At 35.2% G+C, this 18,790-nt stretch overlaps 1 protein-coding gene across 4 annotated transcripts in view; it reads left to right on the forward strand.

Annotated features, from left to right (window-relative positions):
* The window catches only part of PSME4 (proteasome activator subunit 4), a 100,348-nt gene that overhangs the window by 25,820 nt on the left and 55,738 nt on the right, over nucleotides 1-18,790 (forward strand). For 3 of the 4 annotated variants that reach the window (XM_058684109.1, XM_058684111.1, XM_058684112.1), the window contains exons 4-12: nucleotides 3,797-3,862; nucleotides 5,837-5,881; nucleotides 7,898-8,047; nucleotides 9,806-9,869; nucleotides 10,400-10,474; nucleotides 11,846-11,968; nucleotides 14,220-14,312; nucleotides 15,075-15,340; nucleotides 18,001-18,187. In XM_058684109.1, the coding sequence (XP_058540092.1) occupies nucleotides 3,797-3,862; nucleotides 5,837-5,881; nucleotides 7,898-8,047; nucleotides 9,806-9,869; nucleotides 10,400-10,474; nucleotides 11,846-11,968; nucleotides 14,220-14,312; nucleotides 15,075-15,340; nucleotides 18,001-18,187 (1,069 nt within the window). The remainder of the gene's footprint in view (nucleotides 1-3,796; nucleotides 3,863-5,836; nucleotides 5,882-7,897; nucleotides 8,048-9,805; nucleotides 9,870-10,399; nucleotides 10,475-11,845; nucleotides 11,969-14,219; nucleotides 14,313-15,074; nucleotides 15,341-18,000; nucleotides 18,188-18,790) is intronic. The other variant, XM_058684110.1, reaches the window with a different exon arrangement.

Consider the following 18,790-nt stretch of genomic DNA (forward strand, 5'->3'; position numbering starts at 1 on the left):
CTATACAGCACTACTTTTTAGTTTCTGCTTCTTAGAGCTGTTCTATGTCCTCTGGATTTCTAATAGGGAATCATTTAAAACATTTTAAAATTTCGTTTTTTTTATTAAGCTTCTGTTCAGTGTACTAGTATAGCAAGTGTTTATAGTCCAGGGATAATGTTATGACTTCACAAACATTTTATTTCAGAAAACCCCTGAAAACCCTTTAATATGGCATGCTTTTGGAATTGGTATTTTTGCTTTGAGTATTTTCATCTTAGCTGTATTCTGACTCATTTTGAAACAGTTTTGTCAGCTGACTGCATGTGTTCATACTATTTTTAGAATACTATTTTTATAATCAAAAGTGAAAGGTTGCTTCATTTGTTAACTGTCTTTCAAGTCTTAAACTCATGTGCCTTATGTGTTTTTCTTTATTGAAACTACTGCTAAGGGTGCCACGCATGTCAATAGGATTTTAAAAGCGGGTTCTATTTTTTGGAGCAAGGATTATTCAGCTTTCTTCTTTCCCTTCCCCTTTTCCCTTATCTTTCTCCCTCCTCTTCTCTTCGACTCTCCCTTTATTCCTTCTGTTGTTCTGCCTTTATGCTTCAGGGGCAAGAGACCATTTTCGTTCTCTGTTTCTCATTTCTACTGGAGAAACAAATTGTAGGATTTTGTTATTTGATAAATCAAAATTGGAAAGGAATTAGGTAGTTTGAACTTGATAATAGTAATGTAAGAATCACTTAATGATTATATTACAAAAGAAGCATTTGAACCTTAGGGGCCTAGTTTTATTTTATAAAATAGTGTCCCCCACATTTAATTGGGGTAGCATCTTGCAAGTTACTAATAAAGGCTGTTGCTACTAACAAGGTATGGAGGAATTATGCATAAATCAGCTTTGACAAATGGGCACAGACAATTCATATTTGAGTAGATACATGTGTGTAAATTTGTTTAGTCTTGTCACCATCAGTTTGATTTTTGTGAGTTGTTCGGTGTTAAAAGGCTTACATATTTGCATCATGAGCAGTTTGGGCCTAGATAACTCATTTACTTTTTTAAAAATATATTTTTAAGATCTATTTTTCTTTCATATAGATCATTCTCTAAGGGGATCGTAGAGTATTAAACATTTCCTTTTTTTTAGTATGTTTTTTTAAGTTTATTTGAGAGAGAAAGAGAGTGCGTGGAGGCAGGGGGAAGGGGGAAGAGCAGAAAGAGAGGAAGAGAGAGAATCCCAAGCAGGCTCTCTGAGCTATCAGCACAGATCCCAGAGGGGCTGGATCTCATGAACTGTGAGATCATGACCTGAGCTGAAATCAAGAGTCAGATGCTCAACTGACTGAGCCACCTAGGCGTCCCTAAATATTTTCATTTTTCATATTAATCTGCTTCTGAAGAAATTTGATTATTTCCCTTTTTGGTGCTTGTTCTTGATGGCTTTTGTTTCTCAATTAATCTGACAAAGGACTGTTTGATTTGGTGCTCTTATCCCCAAGATACAGCTAAATCCTCTGTTCCCCCTTCAACACATGGAAATGACATGTTCTTACTCTGCTGGAAGTTTCTTGACACATGTGGCTATATTTATAAACTTAAGTTATTATCTGCAGCTCAAGAATGATCTCTAGCTACAGAATTTAACGTGATAATAAAATGATGAGAGCGATTTCTTTGAGGCCCTGTTGAAATTTAAAATAGTTTATGGTTATTTTGTTAATAAGCAGTAATTATTAATAAGGTAAATGTAGTGATCATTTACTTATTTGAGTCAGAGTGCATGAGTGGGGGAGGAGCAGAGAGAGAATCTTAGGCAGGCTCCATGCCCAGTGTGGAGCCCAGCTTGGGGCTTGATCCCACAACTGTGAGATCATGACCTGAGCCGAAATCAAAACTCAGATGCTTAACCCACCGAGCCACCCAGGCATCTAGATGTAGTGATTTATTAACATGGTATTTGAGGAATATTCGCTCTTTTAAAAATACTATTTTTACTTTTATTTGGAAATGAGAGAATAAATGGTTGATTTTATTTTATTAATGACTTTGGTAGTGTGTTCCCAAAAGTTGTATCTGTGTTATAGTTCACACTGATTAGGCTTATCATCACTTTCAGGAATTATGCATGTTCTTTTTACTTATGTGGTCAGGATTATTACAACTTATTAGTACTAGCCATGAGGCAGACTTCTTTCTTTAAGTATTTATACCTTTCTTATGGTATTATCTTGGCCCTCATTTTGTGTGAAGTGGCTGTGAAAAATGAGTACTGACTCATGAAACTATGCAATATTAGATTTTTGAAAGATTAGCTGTGAGATGAATAGTGTTTGACTGATGGTTGTATTTGTTTAGATTTAGAGAAAGCAGGTAAAACCGAGTTTTTTAGGTTAAGTGAAGTACATTCTTCTTTTTTTTTTTTTTAAGTTTATTTATTTGGAGAGAGGGCATGTGCATGAGTGGGGATGGAGCAGAGAGTGAGGGAGAGAGGATCCCAAGCAGTCTCCATGCTGTCAGTGCAGAGTCAGACATGTGGCTCGATCCCATGAACCTCAAGATTATGATCTGAGCCAAAATCAAGAGTCAGACTCTCAACCAACTGAGCCACTCAGGTGCCCCAGGGAAGTACATTCTTAAGAAAGAAAATAGATAGGCAATTACGGTTGAATTATAAGGAGGTTAAGGCAGAGGTGTGTAGAATAAGCCAGTGTTATAATTTCCCAGTTCATTTATTAAAAAGCAAATACGATAATTTTGAAGCTAAATTTTAGTTCAAGAATTGTCATGTGAAGCTAAAAATACCTCTGGCTATGGACATTCCACACTACTTTCAACTTGAATATATCATTTGCTGTACATTTCTCTGGTTTAAAAGTGAATATTGTTCTGATAATTAGGTAAGGCCAAGGAGGTAGGAAACCTTAACTGCTAGGTTTATGTAAGTCCCCTATCTCAGTAACCAGTGTAACTGGAAACTAAGGTTTTTGGCTTTCCTCAAGCTTCTCTGCTACATATTTGGCACTTAACTTTATTAATGTCCTAAATAATCATAAAGAGTGAGGAAATTGTGGTCCATAGAGGAAAATTCATACAGTCATTGGTTGAAACTGGGATAAGAGCTCAAGAACTGGGACCAGAACCTTACTTTCTGCCCTAATAAATAGGGTGGGAATTGGGGGAAGAATTTCCTATTTTGATGTGGTCTCCTAAATCATAAATTAACAGTTGTTCAAGCAGCAGTAGAGTAAATGTAAAAACAAAATGAGCACAAAATTTTAGTTTTTAAGGAGATTGAAAATATAATTTGTTTTGGCTAGTAAGAAATAATAATTATAGTTAATACTTTTTGTGTTTAATTCTGGGCCAGATAACTGTCTTCTTTATAATACCTCATTGAGTTTTTATAACAGCCTTCCGAGTGGTAGGTATTATTACTATTATATAGCTGGAAAAACTGCGGCTGTAATACTGAACTGATAGTAAGAGACAGAACTGGTAATCAAATTTAGATCTGTCTGACTCTAAAGCGCAAGTTGTGAACCATTGCATGGTATACTATGGCTTTCTTTTCAACTTAGCATGCTTTTTCTAAGAGAAAATAGGTTATGAGAAAACTCATCCAAAGCTTATTCCTTCTGTTAGAGCCCTTTTGATTAAAAAAAAAAAAAGTGTTTTGAATTGTAATCACTTTAATATTATAAACTCCAGCATTTGGGAAAGTACATAGTGATTATTCACTCCCTCTAAAAATTAGTGAAATATAGTCTAGTAGCATCTAGCCTTAACCTTTTATTTTATTTTTAAACAGAAACATTGTTCCCTTCATCTTGAGAGATTACAAGAATCACAAAAGGTCACTATACAGATATCACAGGTTAGAGAGATTGTACCCTTTTCTGGATAAAGAGCATGAATCCATTGGCACAGGCCTTATATATATAAAGAGGGGTTGAAATTGATTTTATTTAGAGAAACTAAAGCACATTCCCACATACCCTATTCCTTTAATGAAGTGAAGTGACAGCTATCAAGTATTATAATTAACCTCCTTCTGAAGACTGAAGGGAACTGGAGAGAGCAGGTAGCTATGTAGGCTTTTATGACTTGCTTTTGAGAATCATTTTTGATGTTATTTGAAAGTTTGGTGGAATAGAAAAATTACCAGTGAAAATAACAGGTTTTCTGTGTTGTACTCTCAAATGAGTTGCCACAGAAACAGTAAAATAAATGTAAAGTTAACATGAACACAAACTTTAGGAACTGGTAGAATTACAAATCTTCTGCTTATTTCCTTGGACAGACACTTTACCATTTTAGAATTATCTTTTTAAGATCTACATTTGAGTTGATGCACTAGGAACTAGGTGTTTCTTTAAACCTTGGCTATAATTTATTTCTAAATGGAGTTCTTCAGACTAAAAGAAGATCCAAAGATCTGTGCTTTTTGTTGCTCTGATAGAAAATGTCCATTGAGTATTGTAAAATAATAAATATAAATATGCATAAATATATATGAACCATAGCCTTGGTATAAATACTTTGGAAATGCCCGGAAATAAAAATCATAGTCGTGGTCTTCTGGGAGTTTAAATGTAGTCGGAGAGTTTACCTGTTTTTTTTTAACCAGGCAAACTTAGATACTCTCTAAACTAATAATTCTGTGTTTCTCAATTGCTTAGGGTTTTTTTTTGTGAGAGAAGGTAGAATCTTTCCCTAATACTCAAAGAAAATGTTCTATGTCTTTCTCGCCATATGGTCCTCCTTTTTATTTTAGAATGATCTCATGTGTTGTAGCCTGGTTTCCTCTTCAGTTAATTTTTTTCTGAGTAGTTTTGAAATTAAAGAGGATTTCTACAGCTTCTAGTAATGAAATGATAGTTTTCTCTCTTGGTTGTATAATTGATTACTTGTGCTGAGTTTGGTTTGTGTTACCCCTTGGAATTTCTTTATAGATTAGTTCTTAAGCTTTCAGAGAAGTTGGATAGACTTCTGGACTTAAGAATTTCAAGAAGCTTAATGAGAAAATGTCAGGTGGAAGCACTGCCTGAAAGTTACCCCTTCCCCCCATAATTTTTTTCTTTGACGTTTGGGGACTTGTTTTATTTACTTGTACACTTCATCCTGTAAATAGTCACACATTAATTTTATAATTCCAGTCCAAAATTACCTTGTGCCCTTTGTTTTGCTTATTTGCATTATACCTCTTTTGACAGTAGTCTAATTAATTTAAATATTCCATTCTGTCCATGTGTGTTTAAATGACTACACATTGGCCTTTTCATTAAAACAAACATTTCTTATGAATCCATATAGAAATATTTAAGTAGCTGGTCAAAAAGATGGCTGTTGCTATTTTCGATAATTGTTAGTAACCTTGTAGGGTTATAGAATTCTCACCACTTGGTTATAGAAAACTAGTTTCTGGCAGTTGCTGATATGAGCACACTAGATTTTGTCTGCTTCTTGTGTTTCCATGTAAAAGCACTTTAATTAAAATAAAAATTAGTATTTGAAGTTTTAAGCCACTGAGCATACTTCTTGATGTGTTGTTAAGTACGGTCATTGCTGCCTACTTTGTAAGGATTGAAAATGATTTGTCCTCTTCCCAGTTTTCTTCCCTTTAGTTTACAACAGAGAATGAGCAAACTGAGGGCAAAGGAAAGAGTAGGTTACAGAGTTTAGATACTTAATCCTAATAGTTCTGTCTGTATGAAAGAGGAGCAGTTATTGCACGTACACAGATAATATTTAAACGTATGAACATATCTTCGAGATATTTATTAATTGGATTAGATGTATTCTTAAAATACAGCAACCTAATTTATCAAATGGCTTTCTTCCCCCCCAGTTCTGTAGAAAATGTTCTCAAAACACTCGTGAAAAGCTGCCGACCGTAAGTAGCTTCTCATTTTATGAAACTTCTTGTTATTTCTTTGGGCTTTTTCCCATTCTTAGTGTGCTTTGAAGAGAAAATTGAAGGTATAAATAGTTTCTAACACTGTGATGTTAGTCACTGGGCACAACATATCATTTTCAACTCTTGAACTAAATTATTTAGCTTTCATTTATAAATTTAGAAATTTTTAAGTGATGTGGGTGTTCCCCATTATAAAGTAAGATTGCCATAATTTATGTATAATTGCCTTTATTTGAAAGATTTTCCTAGAGTATCATTACTCAGATCAAAAATATTTTCCAAAATGCGTATTGTAGGTATTGCATCAAAATGTGAGTAATAATGAAAAGGTGTTCAGACATTTTTTTAAGTATTTTTAAAAAAAATTTTTAATGTTTTTTATCCATTTTTTGAGAGAGAGAAAGAGACTGGGCACAAGTCGGGGAGGGACAGACAGGGAGACACAAAATCTGAAGTAGGCTCCAGGCTCTGAGCTGTCAGCACAGAGCTCGACGTGGGCTCAAACTCACGAACCCTGAGATCATGATCTGAGCCGAAGTTGGACGCTTAACCAACTGAGCCACCCAGGCACCCCTGTGTATTTTTTAAAGTAAAAGACATTTTTTTAAAGTTCTCTTTCAGTGGAACATACAGAAATATTCCATATTCTTATATTTAAAGATGAATATGGATTGAATTTAGTTTTAATCAACTAAAGTCCAAGTCTGTGGACTTGAAGTGTTTTTTATCAGGGTGTTCTTAGACTGCTTATCCTGATATGTATGGATGCAGTGAATTCTTTTGACTAGAAATCCGTATTTTGCCATATTCTTATGAGTTAAAGTTATAAATGATTTTATAAATCAGATATTTATTGCTGACCTACCATCCTACTCAGTCTTGGGCAAATGCATTTTTAATATATAGTCTCCCTTTTAAGATTGAGGCTTAAGATTTAACCTGAGTCATAAGCCACCAATGAGCAGTGTCATTTTGAGCAAGGCACTTACCTCTTAGTCTATGTTTCCTAACTGGATACTTGGTCATCACTGGGGTACTTAGTGGTTTTTAAGTTCTTAGGTAATTCATAGAACACCCAAGCTTTTATGTTGGATTACTAAACTAACAGTTGACCCTGAAAGATTAGAAAGGAGAATTGGTGTATGAGATCTTTAAAGGCAGGATATATTTTGTGTGTGTGTGTGTGTGTGTGTGTGTTCTAACCTGTAGCACAGTGACCTGGCACATAGATGCTTGATGAACCCAAAGAAGTATTACTAAAGTGTAGTTTTATTTTTCACATAAAGGAATGAAGTGTGATTCTAATTAATACAGATGGACAAAAGATATAATAGGATTAATAATGTGACTTGTAGGGCAAACCTACAGGTGTATTTGAAAGGGTTTCCTAACTTTTTTGGCCATACTCAAATCGAATTACTCATATACTTTTTTTGTTGTTGTTATTTTAAATCCCTTAATGGATATTTAGTAATTATACATGGGTCCTCTTTTTCCATTTACCTTTGTTTTGTGTATGAATGCACACGTCAGATTTTAATTTTGTGAATCTTCTCTACTCCAAGGGCTCTCCTTTCCATTTCTTAGACTTGTAAAATATTAGTACCTGCAGGACCAGACCGTCTAGTCTAACCCGCTCTTGTATTACAAGAGAGCTCTGTGGTACAGTGAAAGGAAATGGTTTGTCCGGTGTTCTCTTTCTCATGTCACTGATTATCCATATATATAGACTGGATTTTCTGACTAAATTTTTTTCTTGTTGCTGTTACATAGCACACAGGAAGGGAAAAACTGCAAGAAACATGTATGTTTATATTTATAGGTTATTTAGAGTGGCAAAATGTGTTTACGTTAACTTGACATTTGTAGTGTGTGTGCTATGCCTTATAAAATCCATCCCCCCTCCCTCTTTTTTTGTCAGTCACACGTTGATGTTGTAGAACGTTTTTTTAAAGCACTGATTAGGTAAATGAAAACCTTCTTTTTTATTAGATACTTTCCAGCAGATGCCACAGCTGAGATGCTAGAAGAATGGCGGCCTTTAATGTGCCCTTTTGACGTAACAATGCAAAAGGCCATCACTTACTTTGAAATATTTCTTCCTACCTCCCTTCCTCCAGAACTTCATCATAAAGGTTTTAAGTAAGTATATACATATCTTAACAAATTATAGAATAGAGCAAGAAATAGAGATGTATAAACAGACCAGTAAAGCAATTATAAGTAAACAAAAATTTACTAATTCAGCCATTATGTTGATTATACTTGAAGTGTGTGAAGGGTGAAACAATTAAACATAAGATTGTAAATGAAGAGAGAATAATGCTTGTATGTCAAACAAATAAGATGAGGGCTTTTCCTGGCTGGCTCAGTTGGTAGAGCACGTGACTATTACTGATCTCGGGGTTGTGAGTTTGAGTCCATGTTGGGGGTAGAGCTTACTTAAAAATAAAATCTTAAAAAAACAAAAAAGGAAAGATGCAGGCTTTAATTTAAGAAAGCAAGAGAGAAAGAATAAAAAATGCAAAAAGGAGTAGAAAGTATCAGTAAATAAGCAGTGATAAAAATGTTAAATTGTGGAGTTCAGGAAAAGGAAAAGTGTTTTTATAAAACTTGGTTTTATTCATCACTTGTAGTTTTTCTTGGGCCTTTCCTATAATTTTTTTTCTTTACTTGTTCTAGTCTTAGCACTGCTTTTAAGAATTTTTTTTTTTCTGGGGTGGCTCAGTTAAGCGTCCAATTCTTGATCTCACCTCAGGTCTTGATCTAAGGGTCATGAGTTCAAGACCCGCTATGTTCTGTGATGAGCATGAAGCCTACTTTAAAAAAAAAAGAGAACTTTTTTTCTAGATGACTATAGGTATAAAACAAGTGCTAGAATGAAGAAATTTAGACTGTGCTTTTATGGAAAAAAGAAAAGGTATGAAAAAAAGACTGGAAGGAAATAGGTATTATTACTGTATTGTGGATTCATGTTTACTCCCCAGCCCCCCCCCCCATATTTTCTATAGTGAGATGCCAAATCTTTTATTTCTTTCAAATCAGAAATTTTGTATTTAGCTGTATATTGATGAAATGTTAATTCTCATCCAGAAATTCTAAAAGCATTTCTTTGACCTTTGTAAAGATTGGTGAATAATATTGCAGCACTTTCTTGCCCTGACATTCTCTTCTGTTTAATCTGAGATAATTCCCCCCACAATAATTTAGTTCTACCTAACACTTCGTGACTCATTCTTTTAGGGAACACTTATTATAGTGGTACTTAAAGCATAATTACTAATTGGCTTATTAAAAAACAGAATGCAAGGGGCGCCTGGGTGGCGCAGTCGGTTAAGCATCCGACTTCAGCCAGGTCACGATCTCGCGGTCCGTGAGTTCGAGCCCCGCGTCAGGCTCTGGGCTGATGGCTCGGAGCCTGGAGCCTGTTTCCAATTCTGTGTCTCCCTCTCTCTCTACCCCTCCCCCGTTCATGCTCTGTCTCTCTCTGTCCCAAAAATAAAATAAAAAATGTTGAAAAAAAAAATTTAAAAAAAAAAAAAAAAAAAAAAAAAAACAGAATGCAAGGGAGAGTTGCAAGAATAGGTAGTAATAGGAAAATATTAAAGGAGAAAGGGAGGAAGGAGACACTTGTAAACAGTGTTAGATAGGGGTGGTCAGTAATTATTTAACAATGAAGTAGGGGGTTGATGAGATTACTCTTTTGGCATAAGTGTATTGGAAGTGGAATATTCAGAAAAAATAGTTATTTGTTCCATTAAGTTTGTACATTGAGTATTATTTTTCTAGGTTGTATAGTTATCAGTAAGAATAATAGATTAAAAAAATACAAAGGATACCTGGCTTTGAACCACTTTCTATAAATCACTTGCTATTCATAACACCATTTTTCTTCTTCAGACTTTGGTTTGATGAATTAATTGGCCTTTGGGTTTCAGTGCAAAATCTCCCACAGTGGGAGGGGGTGAGTATCCTATTTTTTTCCTTCTGACAGTGTATATCAGATCATTTGATAAGTAACTTCACTTCCTTAGAATTGGCTCTTGGCAGTGTTGTAATTATTTTTTGTTTGTTTTTAAATTCTGTTTGCTGTTTTCTAACAGAAACAGACACTTGTTTATTTTGTTTTTATCAATATCTAGAAGCATGTGCATGTATTATGAAATGTAAGACTCTGCTTTTGTACCTTCACTGGCATGTTGTTAGAAACATTGTGGATGTTTTCTTTATGCTTATTAGATTAAAATGTCTAATGTTTGCATTGTGAATGATGCTTTGTCATTTCCCTTTTAATAAGCATTTCAACTACAGTTGATTTAAGATGGTGACAATCAAAACTGAAATTTGGAGATTTTTAAAAAATGAGCCATAAACCATGTATTAAGTTGTGTTAATGATGATAGCTGAGAACAACAAATGGATAAGGGGTGTGACTGACACTTATTAATAACAACAAGTGTACTTACTTAGTTGTCTTTCTTTTTTTACTTTCAGCAACTAGTAAATCTCTTTGCTCGATTGGCTACAGATAATATAGGGTACATAGATTGGGATCCATATGTACCAAAGGTAATTAACATGTGAACATACAACATACAATAGCACTGATAGCACTTTTTGTGTCTTTAAGAAGTGTGTTTTGTATGCTAATTGCTAAAATTTTTTTGACCACTAGTAAAAACATAAAGTTTTCCGGGATAGACCATTTATTTTCAAAAATTAATTGGTTCATATTAAGGTATCAGAAATGTATGATTTTTGTCTTGCCTACGCAGGACATGAAATAGAAGTTTCAGAGTGAGTAATTTAGGAAGTACAAAGTGTATTCAGGGTCTTAATTCATACCTTCCAACAAATTTTGGGTATTGTATTTGATTGCTATTCTAGAGTGTTCTCCACTTTTTACGTCACATTTTCCTCGAGCAAATAAAGCTAGAGTGTCTCTAGGTGCAGTGTTCTTAACACTGCAGCTTCTGTTTTGTTTCAGCTACCATAAATCCAAGAGGGCCTGCACGGGGTGTACAGGTGATTCTGATCCACACCTTGACTGTAGAGCAGGGAGGCAGAGCAGCAAACATTAAACTTACTGTTTACTTCTGCTTGTGCTGTCCAGTAGAAACTAAAGAGAAAAAGTCATTTTCTTCTCCCTTTGGGCTCCCTATCTGTTACTAATGACAGGTTTTAAATATAAATTATTAAAATGCAATTAAAATTAAAATGCAAATTCTTGGGGAAAAAAATCAGTGTTAGAATTTTGAAAGGGAAAATAACTCACTAGAAGACAAGTATTTGCATTTATATCTCATTTGTTTGTTTATGGGTTCATGGATACAGCTGCTTCAGATTCATACTCCTGTGACCTCAGTGTCATTTAAGAAAAAGCAAATAGGGGTGCCTGGCTGGCTTAGTTGTTAGAGCATGTAGCTCTTGACCCTCAGGGTCATGAGTTTGAGTTCTGTGTTGGGTGTAGCTATTACTTAAACTTAAAATAATAAAACATTTTAAAAAGTAGATCTTCTATGAAATTTTTATGGAATATAGCAGTATATAAAACTGCCAAACAGTATGTAATTTTGCTTAAAAACTGATCCAGTGAGGGGCGCCTGGGTGGCGCAGTCAGTTAAGCGTCCGACTTCAGCCAGGTCACGATCTCGCGGTCCGTGAGTTCGAGCCCCGCGTCAGGCTCTGGGCTGATGGCTCGGAGCCTGGAGCCTGTTTCCGATTCTGTGTCTCCCTCTCTCTCTGCCCCTCCCCCGTTCATGCTCTGTCTCTCTCTGTCCCAAAAATAAATTTAAAATGTTGAAAAAAAAAATTAAAAAAAAAAAAAACTGATCCAGTGAGAATACATGCACCAACACTAATATATATCACTTCAGTTATTTAAGGAGTTACTTGATACCTATAAATATTTATTCTTAATTCTTTTTTTCTTTTGAAAAGATATTTACGAGAATTCTGAGAAGCTTGAACCTCCCAGTGGGAAGCAGTCAAGTGTTAGTCCCAAGATTTTTAACAAATGCGTATGATATAGGACATGCTGTAATATGGATCACCGCCATGATGGTTTGTAACACATTAGTTCTTCTAAATTTTGTGTTAACCATGTAAAAATTCTGTATAATCACATAGGCCTGTATTAGTATCGTAGTTGGTCATTTGATTCTTCGATATTTTCGATGTAGTAAGCTAATATTTCTCAGACCCAGAATGTAGTCATAACACACCATTTATAAATCTCTCTAGCCAATGAATCCTAAAAATAGAGTCAGGGTTTAGAGTTTTGAGAGATTCAGAATGTCTAACAATCTCACAGATGAAAGGTCAAGTTGATAATGATAAATGTGGGATTAGAACTTGGGGTTTTGCATATGCTCAGTACTAATGCATTCAGTGTTGAAGATGGCACTGAACACAAAGCTAATTAAATAAAGTAATCTTGGTGAAGGGAGAAGTATGGAGGATTACTTTACTGACATCCTTGAAGGAGAGTAAAAATATATCCACATGCTTGGATTTCAGTATCCTCTTCCAAATAAGAATATTAAAACAATTTCATACTATAATTTTCTGGATTGTCATTCATTCTCCTACAGCTCTCTCTTTTTAAAATTATTATTTTGTGTTTGATATTTTCCCCAGGTTATGTTGTTTCATTGTTGTTTTTTCTGTGGATAAGGCAGGATGGTTGTGAGAAGTTTAGTTCTTACATTTTATTTTTAGATTAAAAAGAGAAATTCAGGGGCATCTAGGTGGCTCAGTCAGTTAAGCATTGACTTTGGCTCAGGTCATGATCTCACAGCTCAAGGGATAGAGTCCTGCGTCAGGCTCTGTGCTGATGGCTCAGAGCCTGGAGCCTGCTTCAGATTCTTTGTCTCCTCTCTCTCTCTGCCCCATCCCTGTTTGCTTGCTCTCTCTCAAAAATAAATGAACATTAAAATTGAAAAACGAAATTCATTCTCCCCCCGTTTTTGCAATTTCATTATTAAATGGGAAAATCCTATTTTCTTTCTAATACTCCAAATGAGCAAAAACATCTGGATGTTTACTATGTTATATCAGCAATTTTTTTTTAGGAGCGACAGAATTATATCATGATTAGTATCAACCTTATTTTAGTTCATGTTGCTCTTCTTTCTCATACAGTTTTTCCCATTGACGTCTTTATTTTGTGTTATATATGAATATTGAATATAATAAAAAATGCTAATTATTATGCTAGGACTTTGAAATTTTTGTTTGTTTTTTTTGTTTTTTTTTTTTTTTTGCTATGGAATTATTATGGTCTCTTTAGTAGTTGACCTACTCTAAATTGGGAACATGAACGTGGATTTCATTTCAGCAGGAAGACATGTTCCTCATGTAACTGGACAGTCTACCTTAGGTCTAGGCTGTTTCTTGAAAGATCATCTTGAGAGAGAGAAGGTTTCAAGACCAAGCTGTAGTTCTTTTTCCTCAGGGCTGTTCAACTTGATAAGATTGAATACTAACTTTTTTCCTCATTTTTCCCCCAGATCATGTTGTTGTTTGGTGTGTTTGGGTAATAGATTGAGAAAAAACTATTTTTCCTTTGAGTCAAAATGTGGTCAAGGGCACCTGGGTGGTTCAGTCGGTTAAGCTTCCGACTTTGGCTCAGGTCATGATTTCACAGTTCGTGGGTTTGAGCCCTGTGTCGGGCTCTGTGCTGACAGCTCAGAGCCTGGAGCCTGCTTTGAATTATCTGTCTCTCCCTCTCGCTCTGCCCCTTTCCTGCCCATACTCTGTCTGTCTGTCCGTCTCTCTCTGTCTCTCTCAAAATAAATAAACATTAAAAAAAAATTTTTTTTAAATGTGGTCACATACCACAGGTTTAATCATTTGAAACATTTAGGAGTAATAATAAAATATTTGAATCCATTTATGTAAATCTCACATCTTCATTTCCTGCAATAAGAAATTCACTTCTCAAATCATTTAAGGAATGCTTTTTATGCCTGATGTTAGCACTCTTGGTTATTTTAAGACTCTCTTACTGACAAAAGTTTTTTCACTGCAGAAGAGTAAAATATGCTGATACCCTAAATTGAAAGATGTCTTTGTAGTTACCTAATTTGGTTTCAGTAGGTTGCCCTTACTTTTAGTAGAGTGTTTTGAACTGAGGATTGTGGGAAGTTTACTAGCAAATTGTTTTTGGCTTTTATTTGGAGGTAGAATTGGTTTTTCTCATCAAGATGGATGTGCACCATGTTGGAGAGTTATATGTAGGCTTGGCCTATTGATCCCTTCAATTTTCCAGGGTACTGAGGGTACTGATATTTTTATTCTTTTATCTGAATAGGGTGGACCAAGTAAGCTAGTACAGAAACACTTGGCTGGTTTGTTTAACAGCATCACATCTTTTTACCACCCTTCAAATAATGGGCGCTGGCTGGTGAGTATGTTCATTTTTTTATTGTAGGGTTTGGAACTTTTTAAAGTTATGGTCACACATAACTATTGCCTATTATGCAACCTATAACACTATTTCTGTCCTTCATATAAGTCTTCATAACTTTTGGCTATATGTAGCTGATTAAGTTCAGACTAAGATACTGTGTTCATAGAACATAAAAATAAGATAATACTGGTCTAGTAACTGGTGACAAAATGTCACATTCTGGTAATAGAAAGTACAGTCAGTGTGGTTTTTGGTTTTGGATTTTGTTTTCTTTCCACATTGCCTGGTTAGAATAGTTTTTCATGTAATGGAAGGTTCATCTGGTGCTAGAAAATAAAATTGACATTTGAGGGGCGCCTGGGTGTCTCAGTCGGTTAAGTGTCCTGCCTCAGGTCATGATCTCACTGTCAGTGAGTTCGAGCCTAAGAGATCTCTGCATCAGGCTCTGTGACGACAACATGGAGCCTGCTTGGGATTCTCTGTCTCCTGTCTGCCCCTCCCCTGCTCGTGCTTGCTCTCTCTCAAAAATAAACTTTATTTAAAAAAAAATAAAATTGACATTTAAAACAAATATTTATTATTATCAGTAATTAATTGATAAAGTATTTTATTCTATCTAGTTATGCTATGCAGGTGTTTGTAATAGATTGTAAGAGCTGTTATTTTAAGAAATTTTACTTGGACTGTAGAAAGGAACCATAACTATCTGTGTGGGAAATCAAACCTACCTTGGACTTTGTGCTTCTGTGTCCCCAGAACAAGTTAATGAAACTACTTCAGCGGTTGCCAAACAGTGTTGTTAGAAGATTGCATCGTGAAAGATACAAGAAGCCTTCTTGGTTAACTCCTGTGCCTGATAGCCATAAGCTTACTGATCAAGATGTTACAGACTTTGTACGATGCATTATTCAACCTGTCCTCTTGGCTATGTTTAGCAAAACTGGTAGTTTAGAAGCAGCACAGGCTCTGCAGAATCTTGCACTCATGAGACCTGAGTTAGTAATACCCCCTGTACTTGAAAGGTAAGTGTAGCTTTACATGTTTGGTTGAAGCCTTGGCCGGCCGTTCTGGTTATCTCTTCCCTCTACTCTGCTGTTCTACTTAGTTGTCTTTTCTGTGGCTTCTCTTTTGCTCTCTTGCTACTTATTCCTGTTCCTAGAGGAGAAGCAAGGCATTTTAACCTAATGATTGGTAGCTTTATAAAGGTTTACTGAAGAGAAAAGAAAATCGATACTAAATGGATAAAATATTTTTGAATTATTGGCAAATTTTAGTTTCTGAAGTTTGTGCTTAATAAAGTAAGGGTGCCGGGTGGGCTCAGTCGATGGAGCATGTGACTCTTGATCTTGGGGTTGTGAGTTTCAGCCCCATGTTAAGTATAGAGGTTACTTAAAAATAAAATTGTTTTAGGAAGCAAGCAAGCAAATAAGCAAGCTCTGACTGCTTTTACATCAAAATGTGAGTGTCACTAAATATTGAGAACGTGGCAGTGAAAGTGATTTTGGATTTCTTTTATTTCTTAGAAGCAGTGATACAGAAGAAAATTTGACTATCTTTATTATTTTCATGTACTATATAGTCTTATGTATTATTTCCACAATGTAGACTTTATTACATTCATTTTGTTTTGTATGTTGAAATAGTAACAAGTTTTCTGTTTGCCTAGTCACTGTCACATTATAGGCCTTCTGAACTTCTATAATAATACTTAAGCTTTCTGTTAATTCCTCTGCTGTCTGAACTTGAGCTTTATGATTTCTCTTTTAATGTCTTACTCAAAAAAAAAATACTAGTTTTTTAGGGCTAAGAAGGGTCTAACAGTTTGAGTTCCATAAAATAGATTTGTGCAAGGTCCTTTAGTGATAATGTACATGACAGCCTATTATCTTACTTACCATTGAAATAGCATAATTGGGCACATTTGCTTGGAGACGGGTATCCTGTTAAAGATCTTGGGGTGTCTGGGCGGCTCAGTTGATTGAACGTCTGACTTAGGCTCAGGTCATGATTTCACGAGTTCATTTCATGATATATCATGAGTTTGAGCCCCCACGTTGGCCTCTGTGCTGTCCGTGCAGAGCCCGCCTCAGATCCTGCGTCAGGTCCTCTGTCCCACCCCCCTTTTCATCCTTCTCCTGCTTGCGCTTTCTCTCTCTCTCAAAAAGAAACATTAAAAAGATAAAAAAAAAGATCTTGACCAAAATAGGTCTCCATTATTTATAAATTGCCATAAATATTCAAGTTGTCCCCATTGCCATAAATATTCAAGTTTTACCTCATTTTCCAAACCTCTTGGTTTGGCCCTGTCCCCATTGCCATAAATACTCAAGTTTTACCTCATTTTCCAAACCTCTCCCTTTTTTGTGTGCACTTTGGGGGCACTGAAACTGTCCCAGTACATATAATTTAATTAGGAAATTGAATGGGGAAATTAGGCGCTTTCTACTCAGTCCCAACCCCCAATATTCTCTGCACTCTGGCCTCCATGTGGTAGCGACACTAACAGTTCAGTGGCAGTTCCCTTGATGTCTCTTGTTGAGGAGAGACATACCTTTAAGGAGGGACTTCAGCTGTTTGCATAGCTAAAATTTTGAAGATAGGAATATTTTGATATTTGTTTTGGCTTATTTCATTGTTTTCCAGCTGATGAATTATGTAGTGAGATACATTTTTAATAGAAGGAACAAAGTTTATATACAAGTAAAATTATTCCAACACATTTTTCTTTAGTTTTCACTTCTTGGACAAATTTAATAGCATATTGAGTGATACATGCTTGGCCAAGAGACATATAAGAGACATATTTTCAAGTTTTCTTTTATAAAAGCAAAAGTCCTTTAAAAAGTAAAAATGTAGAAAATAAATTTTAGGCATTTGATTTTAGATCTCCTCTGTTAAAGAGTTGGTTTGTTTTCTTCATCTTTTAAAGTAAGCATAGGTTTGTTAGTTTTTTTTACCCCTGTTCCAAATCCTCTTTTTTTCTACTTATGATGAAATTTCCTTTATTATTTACTTTTTCTGTATAAGAGAAATTTAAAATGACTGCATTTTAGACTCCCCCACCCCCCACAGGATAGATTCTCAAAAATGAAATCGCTTGTCAAAGTGAATGTTCTTGCCTTGTATTTTACTTGATGATCAAAGACTGTATTTGTATTATTCTCCCTTGTTTATGCACTCTAGTGTCAGGAATCTTCTACTATGTTTCTAGAGCAGATTTCCAATTTTAAAATACCAGTCTTCTAAAAAGTATAAAATAAGAGAAATTTCAGGGTTTTAGTAAAGATTGTTTTTCGAATAAAAGGGAAGAGTGGGATAATTATCACTTGCTCTTCCTGAATTCTGATAGTCACTGACCATTAGATTAGATGCATTCCTATTGACATAGGGAAGTAGATTCAGCTGACTGAAATAATGCCAGATCTTGCCAATTTATGTTCTTTTTCACTGTGAAATATGCATGGAGAGCCATGGTGAGGTGGCAGGGAATTGGGGAAACATGTACCTTTCCTTCATGTGTGTGATTCTGTTAATTTATACTCACTCAAAAGATTCTGCTAGCTATCAGCCTTAAAGCCAACATGTAGTTTATGAATTTGGGAGATTTAATGTATTGTGCCTTTTTATCTGTGATGGAATCTTTTTTTTTTTTTTTTTTTTTTAATTCTGTTTTCAACTGTAGAACGTATCCTGCACTAGAGACTTTAACAGAACCTCACCAGCTCACAGCTACTTTAAGTTGTGTAATTGGAGTAGCCCGCAGTTTGGTATCAGGGGGCAAATGGTTTCCTGAAGGTCCAACACACATGCTACCTCTGTTGATGAGAGCATTGCCTGGGGTGGATCCAAATGACTTCAGTAAATGCATGGTAAGCATATTTATCATTCTGTTTTGTGTCTGAGTTCTAATTGTGTGAGTTGGCATCCTGTTAAGTTTTGTTTAGAACATAGTTCAGTGTAAAATTTGTTAATGCTAAAAGGATTATATCTGTAGATGCCCAAGTTTAGATCTGTGGATGGTTAGTTGAGCTATATGTCATCCTTCAGAAGTAATGTGCCATAATCTGGATACATTTAATGGTCACAGGATTTTTTCAACGCTTGCTATATATTTACTATTTTCTTTAAGTAGAGATATTAAAAATCAGCATGTGATCATTTGTACTTCCCTTCATCTACACTGATGACAAGGGCATGGTAACACTTGCTGGGTGCAAAATGTCAGATCCCGTTTATACACACCTCTCCTGACTTAGAATTTTGGCTCACCTTCCCTCTTCCCTGATCTGTAGCTTTTGCTTAAGCATTTCCTTTTCATCCTTAGTTAATGTTGCATCTTTGGGTGGGGGGCAAAGTTAACTTTTGATTGACAGAGAGTTGGAGAATGTTGTGCTTAAACATAATAAATAACTATGAAAGTAAATTTAATGTAACTTCATTACTAAAGTAACAGCTCCTTAATTATGAGGAAT

This window comes from Neofelis nebulosa, chromosome 9 (assembly GCF_028018385.1).
Source record: "Neofelis nebulosa isolate mNeoNeb1 chromosome 9, mNeoNeb1.pri, whole genome shotgun sequence".
In the NCBI taxonomy this organism is placed as follows: Eukaryota; Metazoa; Chordata; class Mammalia; order Carnivora; family Felidae; genus Neofelis; species Neofelis nebulosa.